Source organism: Panthera pardus, unplaced genomic scaffold (assembly GCF_024362965.1).
Source record: "Panthera pardus isolate Hobbes unplaced genomic scaffold, ASM2436296v1 HiC_scaffold_16, whole genome shotgun sequence".
NCBI classification, from domain to species: domain Eukaryota; kingdom Metazoa; phylum Chordata; class Mammalia; order Carnivora; family Felidae; genus Panthera; species Panthera pardus.
In genome coordinates, this window is record NW_026526721.1 from 7,112,246 (window position 1) to 7,129,749 (window position 17,504).

General features: G+C 50.9%; 1 protein-coding gene across 9 annotated transcripts in view; it reads left to right on the forward strand.

The window, feature by feature from the left end:
* ERG (ETS transcription factor ERG) overlaps window positions 1-17,504 on the forward strand; it is a 264,354-nt gene that overhangs the window by 205,770 nt on the left and 41,080 nt on the right. For 8 of the 9 annotated variants that reach the window (XM_019420350.2, XM_019420352.2, XM_019420349.2 and 5 more), the window contains one exon: window positions 15,776-15,927. In XM_019420350.2, the coding sequence (XP_019275895.1) occupies window positions 15,776-15,927 (152 nt within the window). Of the gene's footprint in view, window positions 1-2,936; window positions 3,002-15,775; window positions 15,928-17,504 lie in introns of those variants that run through there. The other variant, XM_053903075.1, reaches the window with a different exon arrangement.

Sequence of the window (17,504 nt, forward strand, 5' to 3'; positions counted from 1 at the left end):
GGCTTGGTGGAGCCATTCCTCTCAGACCTCCAAACCAAAGATTCCCTGTGGTGGCCAGTTCCTTGTACTGAGGGGCTCAGCCGGCTGGACGGGAAATGGTAGAGGGTGTTGTACATCAGATCGTTGGTTCACTGGCACCTTGCAGGGCACCGAGAGCTGAGCGGCCAGGCAGTACCTGCCGTTCAGAACAGGACAGGCTGCCTGTGTGGCCGTCAGGACGGCTAAGGCTCGTTTCATCTGGGGGCCCGACGAGTGGATACAAGATTACTGCGGATCAGGCTGCACACTTTGCAGACCCACCGTGGGATATTTACACACACCAGCTCCACCATAGGGAACGTGGATGTGCGTTCAGTTGGTTTTCGTTCTGGAGACCTTGAACGGACACTGGTCTGTAGCAGCCCTGCACGAGGTGTCAGGGGCGGAGGCAGGGTCGGGGAGACAGGGGTCCCGCCCTGCGGGAGTTCTCGGCAGAGGCAGCGTGGAGCAGGCACGGTTCACCTCTGCGTGAGCAGAAGGGACAGGGGTAGAGCTCCTAAACACCCCGTCTCCCGGCATCCCTCCAGAGACAGCAGCCGCCGCCCCCCAAATCCCCCAGCCTGGAAGCCCCAGGCCAGGTGTGCCGGGGAGTTAGAGACAGCGGCGTGAAAAGAAGCACACCTCCTGGCCCCCAGCTCAGCAGCTTGTTCTGATTGTCATTGCTGGAAGCTTTCACGAGTCGGACTCCCATGCAGCGCACACGCGACTTGATCAAGTTCCAGGGGCATTTACGTAAGTGAACTGGCCTTTGCAACATGTGAGCGGATACCTTTGCGGCCCCTGATTGCCAGTGTGCAAATACCCCCCAGGACAAGAGTGCTCTGCAGCTTGGGTCTTGCCTGAGCGTGACCCAGCTCCTTCTACGTAGAATGGCATCCTGGCGAATGGTCCTCTCTGTCCCTGTCCATCCGTTGCCCTTGGAGGAAAAGGCCAAGTGCTTCGGGAGGAGGGTGGAGCCCAGTTCCTACCCAAGTGGTGGAGTCCTGCAAACCCTCAGCCCGTATGTGCTCACAAGGCTCCTGAAATGAAATGCAAGTGGCGAAATGAGATCTGTTGCCATTATACTAGAGCTCTATAAAAAATAATAAAAGGAAAACAGGAGAGAAAGGCACCACCGCCTTGCGAACCCGCGGGGAAGTAATTGTGGGTTTGGCTTAGGCCGCTGCTGTATCAGAGGGCACGGTTCCTGTAGACACCGATCTAACTGCACGCTGGGTAGACACAGGACGTCATTTCTCAGCCTCGGTAGTCCGTGGCCACCCTGCCTTCCCCCTTTCTTCACTCCAGCCTCACGCACCAGAAACCCCCACGTGTCCACACGGCGGAGGACGGTCCGTGTGCAAACTTGAACCAGCTGTTTCCCAGCGTGGTACACACAAAGGCCCTGTGGGGAGTTCTGCTGCCTGCGAGGCCTCTAGAGAGCCCCCTGCTGATGGCCTTAACTTGCCGTGAGGTTGCTAAGGCTCAGGCCCCTACAGACAGGCGAGACGGGCCAAGAGATAACACACACACACGCACGCACACAGCCCACGAGAAAATTGCCTTCCGTGGGTAGGCGGGCAGTATTGTGTGCAAAGCAGCTGCATCATGGCACCTCGGCGCCTCTGACTCGGAGATGCAGCCAGATGTCAGGTGCATCGGACGTCTCCTGCCCCCTTCCTAAGGCGGTGAAAATTCCGCGTAGCCCGCCTGGAGGTAACGGCAGGGCGGTGTAGGCCCACCCGGAAGCTCGTTGCAGCTGGAACGTAATGAACTCGTGTGCCGTGCCTGTGAGTCTTGCCCTGGCCCCGTCCCCAGACCCCCTGGGGTCCTCAACTTCTTGCTGGAGTCGGGTGGGTGAGGGGTCCCTAGGGCGGTGGTGCCCAGAGTGAAGCCCCGCGATCAGCAGCATCAGCACCAGCCGGGGCGGTGGGGGGCTCGTTAGACGTGCAGTTCTCGGGCCACCCCACACCCGCCGAATCCGACCAGACTCGGGGACGGAGCCCGGCACTCGGTGTTTTAATGAGCCCTCTGGAGATTCCCGCGCTCGCTGGTCCGAGAACTGCCGCTCTGTTGCAGAGTCGAGGGAGATGAAAAATGGGTGCCCTGCAGAGTGAGTGGCCCGGGAGAATACAACGTGTAGAAGTTGGTCTGCTCCCAGGAAGTCGGTCGGTCTGTCTGTCTGTCTGTCCTCTCTCTGTGGTCTGGGAAGAAGACTCGTTGGGTGGATAACTCCAGCCGCACGTCAGACAGCAGGGTGCTCTCGACGTCATATTTAACGAACACGCATCTGCCGAGTGACGACGATGACAGAAAAGGGGGTGACCCGATTGGCCCGTCTGGGCATCAGGCACGCTGGCTGTGCGTGCGGTCATTCATTCATCCAACAAGAATTCACTGAGAGCTTACTACGTGTGGTCACTATTCTTGGTTCTCGACCTACAGTCATAAAGCACAAAAAACTTCTGCCCGGCTCTGTTCCCTTTCTCATGGGGAAGATGGCCGTTGAGCCATCTAGTTAAACATACAGTAGGTTGGATCGTGGTAGATGTGAGGGAGAAAAATCAAGCGGGGAAACAGGGGGGCCACTCTAGATGGGGTGACATGGGTCACTGTCTCTAAGACAGTGACACATGAATAACGTCCCAAAGGGTGTGAGGGAGAATGCCCCATGGTCAAACAGCAGAATATTCCAGGAGAAGGGAGTGCTCTGTGCAAAGGCCCCGAGGTCAGCCTGGAGCGCTGGAGGACAATCGTGACTGACACCTAGTGACCCAAGCCACAAACAGGCAATGAGGTGCAGCGATCTTCCCTCTGAGTGAGCGAGGAGACTGTCGGCGTGCTGCAGGAAGGTGGGGGCGTGACATTCCTCAGAGTCAGCAGGCTCTCCCGGGCTCCTCCTGGAGGAGGCCCGTGCAGGAATTCGGGCGAGGGACGGTGGTGCCTGGCTGAGAGGTGGTGGCATTCTGGACCCATTTTGAAGGTAGGACTGATGTGCTTTGCTGACAGGTTGGACCTATGGAGGGAGAAGGCGGGAAGTAGGGATGAGCCCAGGGTGTTGGGGAGACTCCAAATGAGACGTGGACAAACCACACTGGGAATCCTCCCGAGGTTAGAGCCCGGGCGCCTCCAGTATCAGCCCAGACGTTGGGGCCACGCACTTAGTGCTAATGAACACCGGGCAGAATGGGAGGGGCTCTCACCTCCTCACCTGAGTTCAGTGGATCTTAATTCATTAAACCATTTCTCAACCCTAGTGATTGTGTCTCGGGGGACATTTGGCAATGTCTGCAGACACTTTAAAACAAAATTTTTTTTAACGTTTATTTATTTTTGAGAGAGAGAGGGGAGACACAGAATCCGAAGCAGGCTCCAGGCTCTGAGCTGTCAGCACAGAGCCCGACGCGGGGCTCAAACTCACAAACCGCGAGATCAGGACCTGAGCTGAGGTTGGACGCTTAACCGACTGAGCCCCCCAGGGGCCTCTGCAAAACACTTTTGATAGTCACAGTGGGGGAGGGGGTATTCCTGGCATCTGGTGGCTGGAGGCCAGAGCTGGTGCTCAGCATTATATGATACACTAAAGAGGATCCCCCGCCCCCACCCCCCCGCCCCCTCCACTCACCTCTGAAAGAACCTTCCCGCCCCGGACGTCAACAGTGTCAAAATTGAGAAACCTTTTCGTAAATTAACATCTAATTGGTGTTCACATAATGCACTGCGTTAGCTGCTATGAAGATGGGTGAAAAGAAGCTCACGGTCCGTCAGGGGTGAGGAAGGTTCTGGGAGATCCCGTGGCAAGTACGGAACAGAGGGATGTCTGGGGCCCAGCCATCGCAGGCATGAGGGTGTGACCTCATCCTCCTGGACACAAAAGAAAGACTCCAAGAAGACCAGCATTTATCAGCACATCCACAGCCCAACTATGATTTATTAATAGATTTTAATATACGATGTATTATCCGATGTATGAGTGACATTACGTTTATACCCGTCTCACGGAGGAAAACCGTTGAGTCTCTAAGTCTTCTGATCTTGCTCACATCCACCTGTCATAGGCCGTGTGACCCCAGGCCTGGCCTCCTCTCCACTCCCTCAGGCTGCTTCCTTTAGCCAGACAGCTTTTCTGTGTTGGCAGGGACACACAAGCTCTACGTCCTATGCCTTGTCCACTGAGAGGCATTACATCCAAACACTGACCGTTTTGGTTCCTTGCATGTGGTGCGCGTTTAAAAACCATTCCTTCCCCCTCGTTTCGTTTTATTCCAGCGGGCCAATTTACCTGGACTCACCTTCACGCTACCTTCATGACATGTCCCCGGATAAAACCACATTTTAAAAACAACAAGCGGGTTGGAGGGACTTGGCCATCCAAGCTCATCAGTGGCTCTCAGTAAATACTCATCGGGCCGAAATGAAAACTGAAAAAAAAAAATTCTCAGTGTTAGGATGGCAACCGTTCAACCACCCTGCACGTCAGTTGTGTTGTGTTGTGCTGTGCCCACCTACTACCTGCAGAATGAGGCAGGTAGTAGGTCTTTCTGAGAGTAGGTCTCTGCTGAAGGTCTTTTAATGCCAGAGTCTTTCATTGTACCTGCGACACTCAATATTTGGTATTTGCACGTGGTTCGCTGGGACCACTCTCTCTCCGTGCCTTTCTCCTTTGACTCATGGAGATTTGACTTAGTCTTTATTTTCCTACATTTGCTATAAGACTTCATGCATTCTGTTAGGACAGAGAAGTTCCCAATGCTAATCTCACTTACTCCTGTCTGCCTCAGGGTTCTGAATCAGATTGGCATCCAAGATGCCTTGTTTGGCCACCTTCCAAGTCACCGGGTGGGAGCCTTGCAAGCTAGTGAGTTTTCCGAACCGTGACAGGGAGGCCAGTTAGTAATAGCTTGTCCCACTTGTAAGGGACCTTGAGTCTTTACAGATGTCAGTTCATCGGGCTGCAAAACTGGGACGTGGACCCAGAGCCTCACCCAGGGAACAGTCGGGAGGGAGACCGAGGTTCTGCCGCCGCGTCTCTGTCTGGAGCAGACTTCTCATCCCTTCTCCTCAGCAGCCACTCACTACCTCCTTCGACATCTCTTGGGGTGTCGAGTGGATGGGCGCAATTTTGTAGAGTAGGAGAGCCTCGGAGTCCTGCCCCCCGTCAGGATGCCAGAAAGTTCCGTTGGGTCAGTGCGGGTATTGGCAGCGGGACAGGGGGACCGCCTTGGGATTTTCTATCTTGAAAGTGAAATCATTTTGGTTAACCAGAATTTGCATAGCCTGTTATGCAAATAAAAGACTGAAGGCCCTTGGTGCCTACTGGGCTTCATTCTTTCCTCTCTGAGAAATGAAGTGTACCAAGCAAACAACGACAACAACAAAGACAACTCACGAGACAGAAGAGAAGCCACATCTCATCCTGCGTATGTAACTCTTCGTCGAGATCTTATTCTATAGCACATTTTATTTCCAAATGATGAAGCCCGAAAGGACGCATCGCCCCCCACCCCGAGATTTCAGGACCGAAACGTAACACGGTCTGGCTGGTACCCGCTCTCAGCTGTAAAGAGAAATATAAACTTAAATGAAGAAACTCGGGAAAGCTTCAAACCCCTTGCAGGGACAAAGAACTAACTGTTGGTGAGTTGGTGGTGACTTTTTAATTAACTTAGTCTTCAACTGCTTTGGAGGGGGGGGGAAGGGGACAGGGCTGGAGGGAAGAGACTGGGATTCCAGGTGTAAGAGAGCATATTTAGCAAGGGTAAAAATAACACCCAGCTGTGAAGACAAACATCTCCAGTTTCAGTGTGAGCGGGGAGCTCTCCGTGAATCACTGCCAAGCTCCGCCCGCCGCTCAGCCGTGGGGTCTGAAGCGGCTTTTCCACTGCCTCTGATTCAGAAATAAAACAGACCCACAAATTACCCCGGCGCTGTCCAGACAATCCCCTCCTTGTCTGGGGGCCTGAAAATGCCTTTTGTAGCGACTTGCCTCAGTCCACGCCATGGAACTCGATTAGGAGTTTGTTCGGTCGATTAGAACCAAGTATGCACTTTGCCCCGGCCAGCCTCCCGTGGGCCCTCTCTCGGAACGGACCTCTCTGGACTGTCAGGGCAGAACTGCCAAAGAACACCTTTGTATTTCTCTCACGGAGCTTCGCCACCCAATGAACTAAAAAGAACATTCTGGAAGATGGTGACGTTCCAGTAAACGGCGACGAGCTGAAGGCTGCGTGCTAGCGACATGAACTTGCTTATCCGCATAAGAGTTGGGGTGATCAGGACCATTGTGAACGAGGGCAAGAGAACGTGTCGCAGGGGAGAGGGGCTCTCGCCGCTCAGATGCAGACACTGTGAGAATAGGGACCCCGATGTATCCCCAGCACCTAGGACAGGGCCTAGCAGAGAGATTTGCTCCGTAAATACTGGTTGGAGAAACGAATGAATTGAGGAGACCCGGAGAGTCGGGGGCGTGTGTGTTAATCCGAAGGTCCTGTGGTCCAACGCAGGGCTTAGGATGCACGTGACCAGTGTGGATTTGAATTTGGGGAAGATCATTCTGGAAGCAGAGCTCAAGAACACTCCCCCAGCATGTGGTGGAGAGAAAGGCAGTGGAGAGTTGTCTCTACGTGCAAGAGGAACTCAGGGACAGGAAGAAGGATGGGTTTTGAAGAAGAAGTAGATTTTCGAGAGGATCGTGGGTTGGTCTCTACCCGCTTCTAATTTCTTTTTTAAGTTTATTTATTTTTGAGAGAGAGACAGAGTGTGAGCAGGTGAGGAGCAGACAGAAAGAGAGGGGGAGACACAGAATCTGAAGTAGGCTCCAGGCTCTGAGCTGTCAGCACAGAGCCCCGTGAGGGGCTCAAACCCACGGACTGTGAGATCATGACCTGAGCCGAAGTTGGAAGCTTCACCGACTGAGCCACCCAGGTGCCCCATCTACCCGCTTCCAGAAGAAGTACATTGATTTTCCAAATTTGATTTTGCCTTGCTGTGGACTTTTTCTAAGTTCCAAAGCCTCTGCTAACTATTCTGAAGCGAGGGTGAATCACAGATTTAATGTGGCTGGTGAGCTCAGGGCTGTCGCCTGGGGCTGCGTTCAGCGACATTCTTGGATAAATGAGGTCCATTCACACAGCACAGACGACAGTACAGGGCTGAGTCTCCGTCCTTGTCAAGCTAATGGCCACGTCTGTGCCGTTCGCTGCGGGCTCTTTCCATGATGGAGTCTACCCTGCTGTCCGTAGCCTCTGATGTGAGAAACTCAATGTCAGATGCCAAGTTTATTTTGTTTTTTTCAAAAACAAAGCCCCAGTTTTAATTTCTCGGTACATTTTTACAGGCACATTATCCCTTTTTAAAATAAGCCCCCCGGGTGGCTCAGTCGCTTAAGCGTCCTACTTCAGCTCAGGTCATGATCTCACAGTTGGTGAGTTGGAGCCCCATGTTGGGTTCACTGCCGTCAGTAGACAGTCTGCTTCGGATCCTCTGTCTCCCTCTCTCTCTGCCCCTCCCCTGCTCACGTGCTCACGCCCTCTCTCTCTCTCTCTTTCTCTCTCTCTCTCAAAAATAAACATTAAAAAAAAAAAAGAGTTCTTTGGGGTGTCTGGGTGGCTCAGTCGGTTAAGCCTCCAACTTCGGCTCAGGTCATGATCTCGTAGTTCGTGAGTTCGAGCCCCGCATCGGGCTCTGCGCTGACAGCTCGGAGCCTGGAGCCTGCTTGGGATTCTGGGTCTCCCTCTCTCTCTGCCCCTCCCCTGCTCACGCTCTGTTTCCCTCACTCTCAAAAAATGAATAAACATTAAAAAAAGTTAAAAAAGGAGTTCTTTAAAAAGAATAAAAAAATAAAATAGGGTGTTATGTATGGCAACAGCTAAATGAAGATTTGCCTCGGGCTGTGTTCCACTCGATCTGAAAACCTTAGACTGACTACTTTCCCGACGGTCCAACTTCTGTCCTGGTCCTCAGTCCTTAGGTCCACATTCTGGGTCAGGTTCATTCCTGCTGTGCCTCTTAGCCCGGGAACCTCTGACCAGATTTCCTGTCACAGCCACCAGCGTTAGCCCATCCTCTCTGCAGAGCATGCAGTGACCAACCGACCGCGCGCTGAGCTCCCCCAGGAGGTCTGGTGGGGAGAACATTTGACATTCAACTGTAAATGGGGTTGATCAGCGTTTTCTAAAAAAAAAAAAAAAGGGGGGGGGCTGGCGCCTGGGTGACTCAGTAGGTTAAGTGTCCGACTTCAGCTCAGGTCATGATCTCACAGTTTGTGAGTTCGAGCCTCGTGTTGGGCTCTGTGCTGACAGCTCGGAGCCTGGAGCCTGCTTCCGATTCTGTGCCTCCCTCTCTCTCTCTGCCCCTCCCCAGCTCGCACTCTGTCTCTCTCTCTCAAAAATAAATAAACATTAAAAAAATTTTTTTTTAAATTCTTTAAACAAAACAAAACTAGACTTAACCAAAATCCGTATGTATGTCCCCAGAAACACATCATCTTTGGCTTCTCCCTGGAGGCCCTGCCTTTGTGGGCACGTGGCTCAGCTCACATCTGCAAATCTCTCCATGACTGCCTTCAGGGCCACTCCCAGGATATTCTTCTGAAAATACCCAACAGGTGCCCATTCTGTTGTGTTTCACGTCCGTGAGACGGACGACTCGTGTGGGGCTACCGGGGGAGGTCCTAGAGTGTGGTGATCGAGGACTCAGACTCAGGACCCCGAGTGCCTAAGTTCAAATCCTGGCTCTTCCCCTGCTGGTTATATCACCTGGGACACAACACACCTACCCAGCCTCTGTGCTTTACCTGTAACGGGGTTCCTGTTTCCTGGTATTGGCCTCGTGGAGTTGTGTGCGTGAAGTGCGTAAGAAGCAGCTAACATGTGGCATTTCCCGTGACTTTGGCACTGTGTGAGATGTGTTGCCCATATATTTACTACAACGTAAATACATGAAGAGAGCTTGAGGCCGGTCCTGGGATGAATAAACAGTCAAATACTAGGTAGGAGATGAACTAAGTAAGGTCTGTAAATATTTGTTTGCCCACAGTGCATTGGGTGCTCTCAGGGGCAAATGTGAGTTTAAAACATAGAAACAGAAGATTGTTGGAAACTGGGATATAGACCATTCTGTCTCTCCAGGTTTTTTTGTTTTTTCAATTGTTCCCTTATCTTTTTAAAAATTAAAAAAAATTTTTTTAATGCTTATTTATTTTTGAGAGAGAGAGACAGACCGCGAGTGGGGGAGGAGCAGAGAGGGAGGGAGACACAGAGCCCGACACGGGGCTTGAACCCCTGAACTGTGAGATCATGACCTGAGCCGAAGTTGGATGCTTAACCGACTGAGCCACCCAGGCGCCCCATATTCCCTTATCTTTTTAATGTTTATTTATTTATTTTTGAGAGAGAGAGAGAGAGAGAGAGAGAGATCACGAGCTAGCAGGGGAGAGGAAGAGGGAGAGAGAGACTCCCAAGCAGGCTTCCCACTGTCAGCACAGAGCCTGACTCAGGGCTCAAACTCATGAACCGTAAGATCATGACCTCAGCAGAAATCAAGAGTCAGATGCTTAAATGACTGAGCCACCGAGGTGCCCTGATTATTTGCTTATTTTTAATATTCCTGCACTGACCTCCCTGGTTGGCCAGTTCTTTCCAAAAGGGTCAAGAAACGGCAGGTATGGAGGACTCGTGAGGATGTGCCGTCTCTTGATTTCTGTAGCCGAAGCAGCAGGGACCTGAGTGCTTGGAGCACCCTGCTTTATCACCAGCCCTCCCCACCCCTACCCCGACACTGTGTGCGATGCTCTGAATCTGTTGTCAGATACTGGGAAGGATGTTGCTTGCTAAGACCTGGTTCGTCTTAATGTTTCTGACACCTTGAATAGTAACGGGATGCATTTCCTTCTTTGCTTTGGCCAGTAGGAAGCTCAGAGATAAATTAGTGTCCTACCTCTAGCAACCATAAATAGTAAGCCTACTCAATGTGCTGATTTTATCTCGTGATTGGTTACTTTTCTGCCCTTACCTTAAATTCACTTCCATGCCTTTGATTATTTATGTTATCATTTTGTCTCGTGTGCGTTTTTATAACTGTCTTATATCGTGTCGTCTTCTATGCCTCGTAAACCTCACATAGTTTGAGGAAGGGTAAAGGAAGAAAGTAGATTCGAAACCACCACACGCCCACATAAATATAACTCTAAAGTTGCAGAGGAGAATGATGGAACCTCTTCCCTAGAAAAACATTAGTAACGTGAACTAAACATTTGTTGGTCTAAGTAGCTTCCGGAGAGTCATGCCTGGGGGGTTGGGGATGGAGATTCTTCCAGCCCCTTGATTCTGAAACTCTGTCAGAACCCAGTTGGGTTCGGGGACATGGCTGACATCTCACCTGAATTTAAATTTAGTGCAATTTCCAATTTATTGGGTATTCTTTGCCTGCCCCTTCGATCGTCGATTTGAAATGCTAGTATGCCTTACGAAGTCAGCACTCACTGTCTCGATTCATGAGAACTTGATTCTGCAAATGCTCTTTCAGAGTGTTTAGTTCGCTGAGGCTCGACAAGCCAACTGAGTTGGGCATGTGTGTGCGGTTTTCTGAAGAAGGGCACCGTGGTGCCATCTTTTCTAGGTGAAGGTAGAAGGGTCTTTCTGCGCTATTTCCATATCCCCTGGAGTGGCCACAGTTATATGCGTGTGCCATGGGGTTCTGTGAGGTTGCTCCTTTGGGAGACTAAACTCCCAAAGCCGTGTGGCCCCAAGAGGGCACTGGGGGAGTTGGGAAGCGATATGGCGCCCCAGCTTTCGTCAGGTGCCTTAGCGAAATTCTTGTTTCTGCACCAGCCTTCCCCTCCCGGGGCGACCTCAGCCCAAGGTGGGATTTCTTCTGCTGTGACAGAGGGGAGCAGCCGTCCTCCCAGCTCCCGATCCCTCTCTCTGATGCCACATTCTCTATGGGATTGTCAAAACCAGTGTTTTTCGGGTTACACGCTGAACCCAGACCCGAAAATGTGAATACGAGAATGTGGCTAAGACCCAGTCATTTCCAATTTATTTTATTTCAATGTGGTAAGAACACCTGACATGAGATCTATACCCCTTTTTTCTTTGTTCGGTTTTTTTGAAGTATTTATTTTATTTATTTTCGAGAAAGAGTGTGAACAGGGAAGGGTCAGAGAGAGCAGAAGAGAGAGGATCCGAAGAGGGCTCTGTGCCGTCCCCCAGTGATCTATACCTTTTTAACAGAGTTTGAGGTACACGTTATTGTTGACCAAAGGCTAGAATATTGGAGAGCAGGTCTCGAGAGCTTTTCCATCCTGCTTGACTGAAACTTTATGCTTATTGGTTGGTAACCCCCCATCTCCCCGCCTGCCCGAGCTCCTGGAAACCACTGTCCCACTATTCAGTTCTCTGAATGTGACTCCTTTAGATACCTCACGTGAAGCGGAAACCGGCTTTTGTTCGTCGGTGACCGATCTATGTCACTCAGCATAACGTGCTCAAGGCCCAGCCGTTGTCGTGCGTTATAGGATTCCCTTCTTTTACAGGAGGATGAGCACACTGTTGCACGTACCACAGTTTCTTCATCCACCGGGCCATCCGTGGACATTCGTTTCCACACCTTGACCATAGGGAATATTAGCTGTAAGGAACAGAGGAGTGCTAATATCGCTTTGAGATTTGGATTTCCATTCTTTTGGATGAATATGCAAAAATGAGATCCCTGCATCATACGATTGTCTTTTAAAAAAGACTTTCGGGGACCTCCCCACGGCGTTCCATTACAGCTGTACCATTGGGCATCCTCACCAAGAGTATGCAAAAGTTCCGATTTCTCTGCGTCCTCGCCAACATTTGTCATCTTTTGTTTTTTGCAGTAGCCCTCCTGATAGGTGTGAGGTGATAGCTCGTTGTGATTTGGGTTTGCGTAATAACTTCCGTATGCCCTGAAAAGCGTCATTGAGAGAAATGTCTTGAAGGATGCCTTACTTGCAATGAAGAAATTCATGCCCCAAACAATAAGACCAGAGCATTTCGTATTTCATATTTCATATAAATGATGACCCATTTAGCAAGCATCTAATGAATTGCCTTAGAATCTTCACAGAAACTGCTAGAAAACACGTATGTAAATACTAAGAATACAGTACTTAAAGGGATGCCCTTTGCTATGTGCATTTCAGAAGCGATACATTGAACACCCAAACCCTTATCATGGTAGGTAGCGTAGAGATCACATGATCCTCTGTTCTTGGCAGGGCTTGCTGCCGGGGGAGTACCAAACTGTTTCTGGAAGTTTCTCTTTGATGACTTACAAGCCTCGGAGTGCACGATGTTGAAGCTGCAAGTGCCGTAAGCCGGGAGGCAGATTCCGCAGAGTGTGGGTCTTTTCTTCTCACACCTGCGCTACGAACTGAAAATGTATTTACTGTGAGACTTTTAAAAATACATTTTCCAGTTCTCTGAATCAGGTTGAGATTTTTTTTTTTCTTAAACAAAGCAGTGTCTAAATAATAGATGTACCCTCTGAAAAAAATGTTCTTCTCCTGGAATTGCCTCTATTTCTTACTTAGGTTTTTTTTTTTCTTTTATATGTGTCCTTCGTTGGGTCCCACACACGCCGTGCCCGGGATTGAACCTGCCCTGGGGCTACAGTGATGCCCTAGAATAGGAATTGTGCAAATATTGCAACACATGGCTTAAACCAGAGTAACACGTGGTCAGGGAGTTGTCAACGCCTTTCTGAAGTTCAGGTTTATTTCACCTTGTAGGGACAGCATCTTCCCTTGACTTGGTGGGGGCATTCTGCACAGGGGCAGGGAGTTAGGCTGCCCAGCTTCAAGTCTTACTTTTGACCTCTCCTGGCTCTGCGACCTGAGCAGGCCCTTCTCCTTTGTGTACTTGGCTGACGCCTCTGAAAAATGGATGTGATGTATGCACCTGCCTCCCCAGGCTATCGTGAGGACTGTTAATGGTTAGGCTCTCAGGACAGGGCCCACACTTCTGTGTGCTCCTCTTGGTCTGTTAAAATTCCCAAGAGAATACACCAGGGGAAATGCCTGGCAAGTGAGAACAGAACAGCCGGGGCTCTTGTGGCCACTGTGTATTGATAACCTGCTTGGAGTCCAGCATTGTCAGTGGCCTGGGGGGTGACCCTCTCCCCTCTCTGGGGCCGGAGTTCCCTTAGAGCTTTTTTTTACAGAAACTATTGGAAATGATCAAAAACCTGGTTCCATTCTATCTTCCCCTGAAGCTAAAACAAAATACAGTGGAAAAAAGATGATTTTTTTTTTCAACTGTCTTGAAGGCACAGCTTTTGAAAATAGGGTCTGAGGGCTGTTTTGTTTTTGTTTTGCTTCTGTTTTTTGTTTTTGTTTTGCTTTTGTTTTGTTTCTTGTTTTTGTTTTTTGGGGTTTGGTTTTCAATGGAAGGTGAATGGGAAAGCTTACCTGTCCTGCTGGAGAAGAGAGAACTTATGGTGCCTGGTAAACAGCAGGCACTCAATAAAAATGCTCTAGATGGATGAGTGAATGGGTGAACTTGCAGCGCTCATCCCAGACTCTGTAGTTGTTGCCAGAGTTATGCTCATCTGCTGAACAGCATCTAAAGCTTGTTCCTTGAAGAACCAAATCTTTTAGACTCTGTCCCCTAGTCCCTAGTAACTTCTCTCCTTGAGGAAAATACACCAAAACACACACCTTCTCCTCAACTGCTGGAATTTTCCAGAGGGATAGGAAACTAAGTGTCAAGTGAAGACATTCCGTGTTGTGATATTAGGATGGGTCTTTTAGAGATAAGTGTCTGCAGCCAGGAAAAGTAGCATCAGGAGGAAATAATGCATGTGTAGGCAGTGATGGAAATCTAGAGAGTGTGCACCATGGGAACTCAGACTGTTATTGTTTATAAATTTCCTTCGTGTTAGTACAGCTGTGGGGATGCTGTGAAACATGGCCATGTATTTCCAGGCCTGTGGTGGGGCCTTAGTCCTGTGACCCTGACCATGATCTTTATCTGTAGATGTACCTACGCCTTCCTCGCTGTCAGCCCTGGGCTGTCTCCATCAGCACCAGGTCTGTGTGTATTTTCAGTGATCTAGGATGCTGAATGAGCTCTTTTCCCTCTTTTCCCTCTTTTCCAGGGCACTCTTTCCCTTGGTCTGCCCTTCCTGTCCACACCCCTGCCAAGCCTTTGGCTCCCGAATGACCTTCTCCATCCCACTCCGGGCCTGTCCCACCCAGAGAGTGCCCTTCTGGCTCAGAGGGTTTTGATGTTCTCAAGCTTGAAGGTCAAGGCCATGCCAGGCCCATGGTTCCATGATTCCACAAGTTGGATGCAGAGCTTCAACTAGTGAGGTGTGGAGGAGACGAAGAAAAGTTCATTGGAGTGGAGCCCACAACCTCAACGCCTTAGACACTGGGAGGGAATCCAACATGCAGTGGAGTTTTGGAGATTCCCAAGAGTAGGAAAATCCTGTGTGGGGTAGAGCTCGAGAGGCAGTTTTTGGAAACCCACCTTAGAAGATATAACCCAACTATCAAGGCCCCTCATCTACAGTGGTCTCGAAGTTAATGAGCTGTGGGCTAACCTTCTAAAAGGCATTGACATCTTTTTCTGTTTCCTGGTTGCGTTGGATTTTCCTTTTGGGGGGTTCCCTGTTAGATATGATTTCGTCATATATTTATGGTCCCTTTCTTCTTTTTCCAGAAAGAAGGCAGGGTTTGTCTTTATCCAAATGGCTGCCGCTGCCTTCCTAACGGTAGTGGCCCTGTGAGTGGTCGTCAGAGGGCCAGCGGCTGACTCCTATCTGCATCCGTCCTCATGGCTGGTTTCACACCCCATCCCAACCCCTAGGGGCAGCTGAGTCCACTCTCCGGCCACCTCCCAGGCTGCCAGCTCTGCCCCCGTCCCTGCCCCGCCTGCCGGTGTCTCGGCTAGGGACAGCGTGAGCCTCCAAAGCTCCATATCTCATGATTGGCTATAGGGGGTTGAAACTGAACACACGAATTTCATTCTGAGGTTTTGAAGGCGAATGTCGTTGGAGGATAAACCCAGCTGTCCGAGCTGGGGTCACCTCTGTGCATACGGTACATGGCCTGTTTACAGTCACGGAGACAGGACCGTGGCGGTTCACTGTTCCTTGCAAGTGTTTCCAAACAGCTGTCACCAGTGGAGTTTTGACATGACAGTTTCAGAAGGCTCTGGCTTAAGAAACAGAAGCCAGCTGGCAACTTGCTTCCCTCCGGGCCGCCCCGGGCTTCAGCCGAGGGTGGGCAGTGCACTAGTCCCCTCGGGCTGGCATGGCTAAATGCCGCAGACTGGGGGGCTTACGTGACACAAATTTATTAATTTATTTCCCACAGTTCTGGGGGCTGGAAGTCCAAGGTCAAGGTGCCGGCGAGGCCAGGGTCTGGGCTGTGGACGGCCACCTTCTCAGTGTATCCTCAGTGGCAGAGACAGAGAGGGAGAGTCCTCGGGTCCCTTCTGCTTCTTGTAAGGGACTGATCCCGTCATGGGGGCCTCGCCGTTGTGACCTCATGTGATCACCTGCCGAAGGCCCCACTTCTGAATACCGTTCCATTTGTCAGGGCTTCAGGAAAGGAGTTTTGGGGGGACAGGGCCATTCAGCCCCGAGCAGACACCGTATTTGCCCGTTGACTCTCCTCCCTTCTCCGTCCGCCTCTCTCCACCACACCCTTGCTCCGTTCTCTCTGTGGATCACAGGCCGGCCGGGGGGCAGCAATAATGGAAGAATGTATCTTCTTCTCCTTCAGAAACTCCCCGGATGAATGCAGCATGGCAAAAGGCGGGAAGATGGCGGGCGCCCCAGACACCGTCGGCATGAATTATGGCAGCTACATGGAGGAGAAGCACATTCCGCCCCCAAACATGACCACGAACGAGCGCAGAGTGATCGTCCCAGCAGGTCAGATGCTCCTAGGGTGCCGTCGAGCTTGGCCTGCCTGCCTCTGGCATCCGGCACCCTCCATGGCCTGGGGGAGTGACTGTAAACGCAGGCCAACAGGAGTCTGTCCACCTGTGGTGGAATGTCCACTGAGTGTGTGTGTGCGTGTCTGTGTGTGTGTGTGTGTGTGTGTGTGCGCGCGGGAGAGACAAAGAGAGGATGGAAACCTACGAAAAATGACCTTTCAGGGGAAGAAGTGCCCTTTCTCTGAGATTATTTGGTGGTAAATATTCTTTTTTAAAAAAAAAAAAAAGTTTATTTTTGAGAAAGAGATTGAGAGAGCACACGTGGGGGAGAGGCAGAGAGAGACGGAGAGAGAGAATCCCAAGCAGGCTCTGCGTTGTCAACGCAAAGCCCAGCGCAGGGCTCGATCGCACAAACCGTGAGGTCGTGACCTGAGCGGAAACCAAGAGTCGGCCGCTTAACTGACCGAGCCGCCCAGGCGCCCCTCTTAAATATCCTTGTTTTTGCATGAAGTGCTACATTTTCATTCTACGTGGTATGCTTTCGAAAAAGACTTCTTAGCTGGCAAAATACAAAGCTGGGAGGCATCACGGTTCGTGCTCAAAATTGAAAATTCCAGCTCACCCTGGCCTGTCGTCCCGATTCTGAGAACCAGAATGACTCTTTGCCACAGAAGTAATTCTAAACTCAAACCAAAGCAATAGCCCTGAACTTGAGGAAAATGCCACGAACTCACTTGTTTAGCAAAAAACTGAAGGTGATGGGAAAGATGACTTTTCAGAGGAAACGAGCTGCAGAAACCCAAAACTACCACAGACACCGTCACTGCTTTGTGGGTCTTTAACAGGTGTCAGGGTTTTGGGTAAGCAGTGTGAAGGCACCATCTCGTGATATCTTGGGAAATAGGAATTGTTTTTTTTTTAATTTTTTAATGTTTATTTTTGATAGAGACACAGAGAGAGAGAGAGAGAGACAGCATGAGGGGGGAGGAACAGAGAGGGAGACCCAGAACCCAAAGCGGGCTCCAGGCTCTGAGCTGTCAGCACAGAGCCCGTCTCGGGGCTCAAACTCACGGACCGCGAGATCCTGACCTGAGCCGAAGTCAGACCCTTAACCGACTGAGTCACCCAGGCGCCCCTTGGAAAATAGGAATCCTTATATCACAATTTCCCTGATGAGGAAAATGGAGCTCCCAGGGGTCAACTGACTTCTCCCGGGGACTACTGTTAACAGAAGGCCAAGTCCGCGTTCAGACGGGCCTACCTGCCCTGGGTCTCTTCCGTTAGCTGCTGGGTTAAATCTCGGCTCCTAACACGGCCCCTGTGGGCTCCCCTCTGTCACTCCTTGCAGCCATCTGGTCACCCTGTGGCTTGGCCTCAGGGGCTTGGAATCAGGGTCACTTCAGCCTGAAACCCTTGGTTCCAGGTAGTTCTGTCCTTCACGAGCGCTCGGTGCAAATGTCTCCTCGGAGAGGCCTTTCCCGAAGGCCCCGCCGAAAGCCATTCCCCATTCCACCGGCTGACCTCAACCCCCTCCGCCCTCTTGGTCTCCCGGCTGTCACTCCACTGTCCATT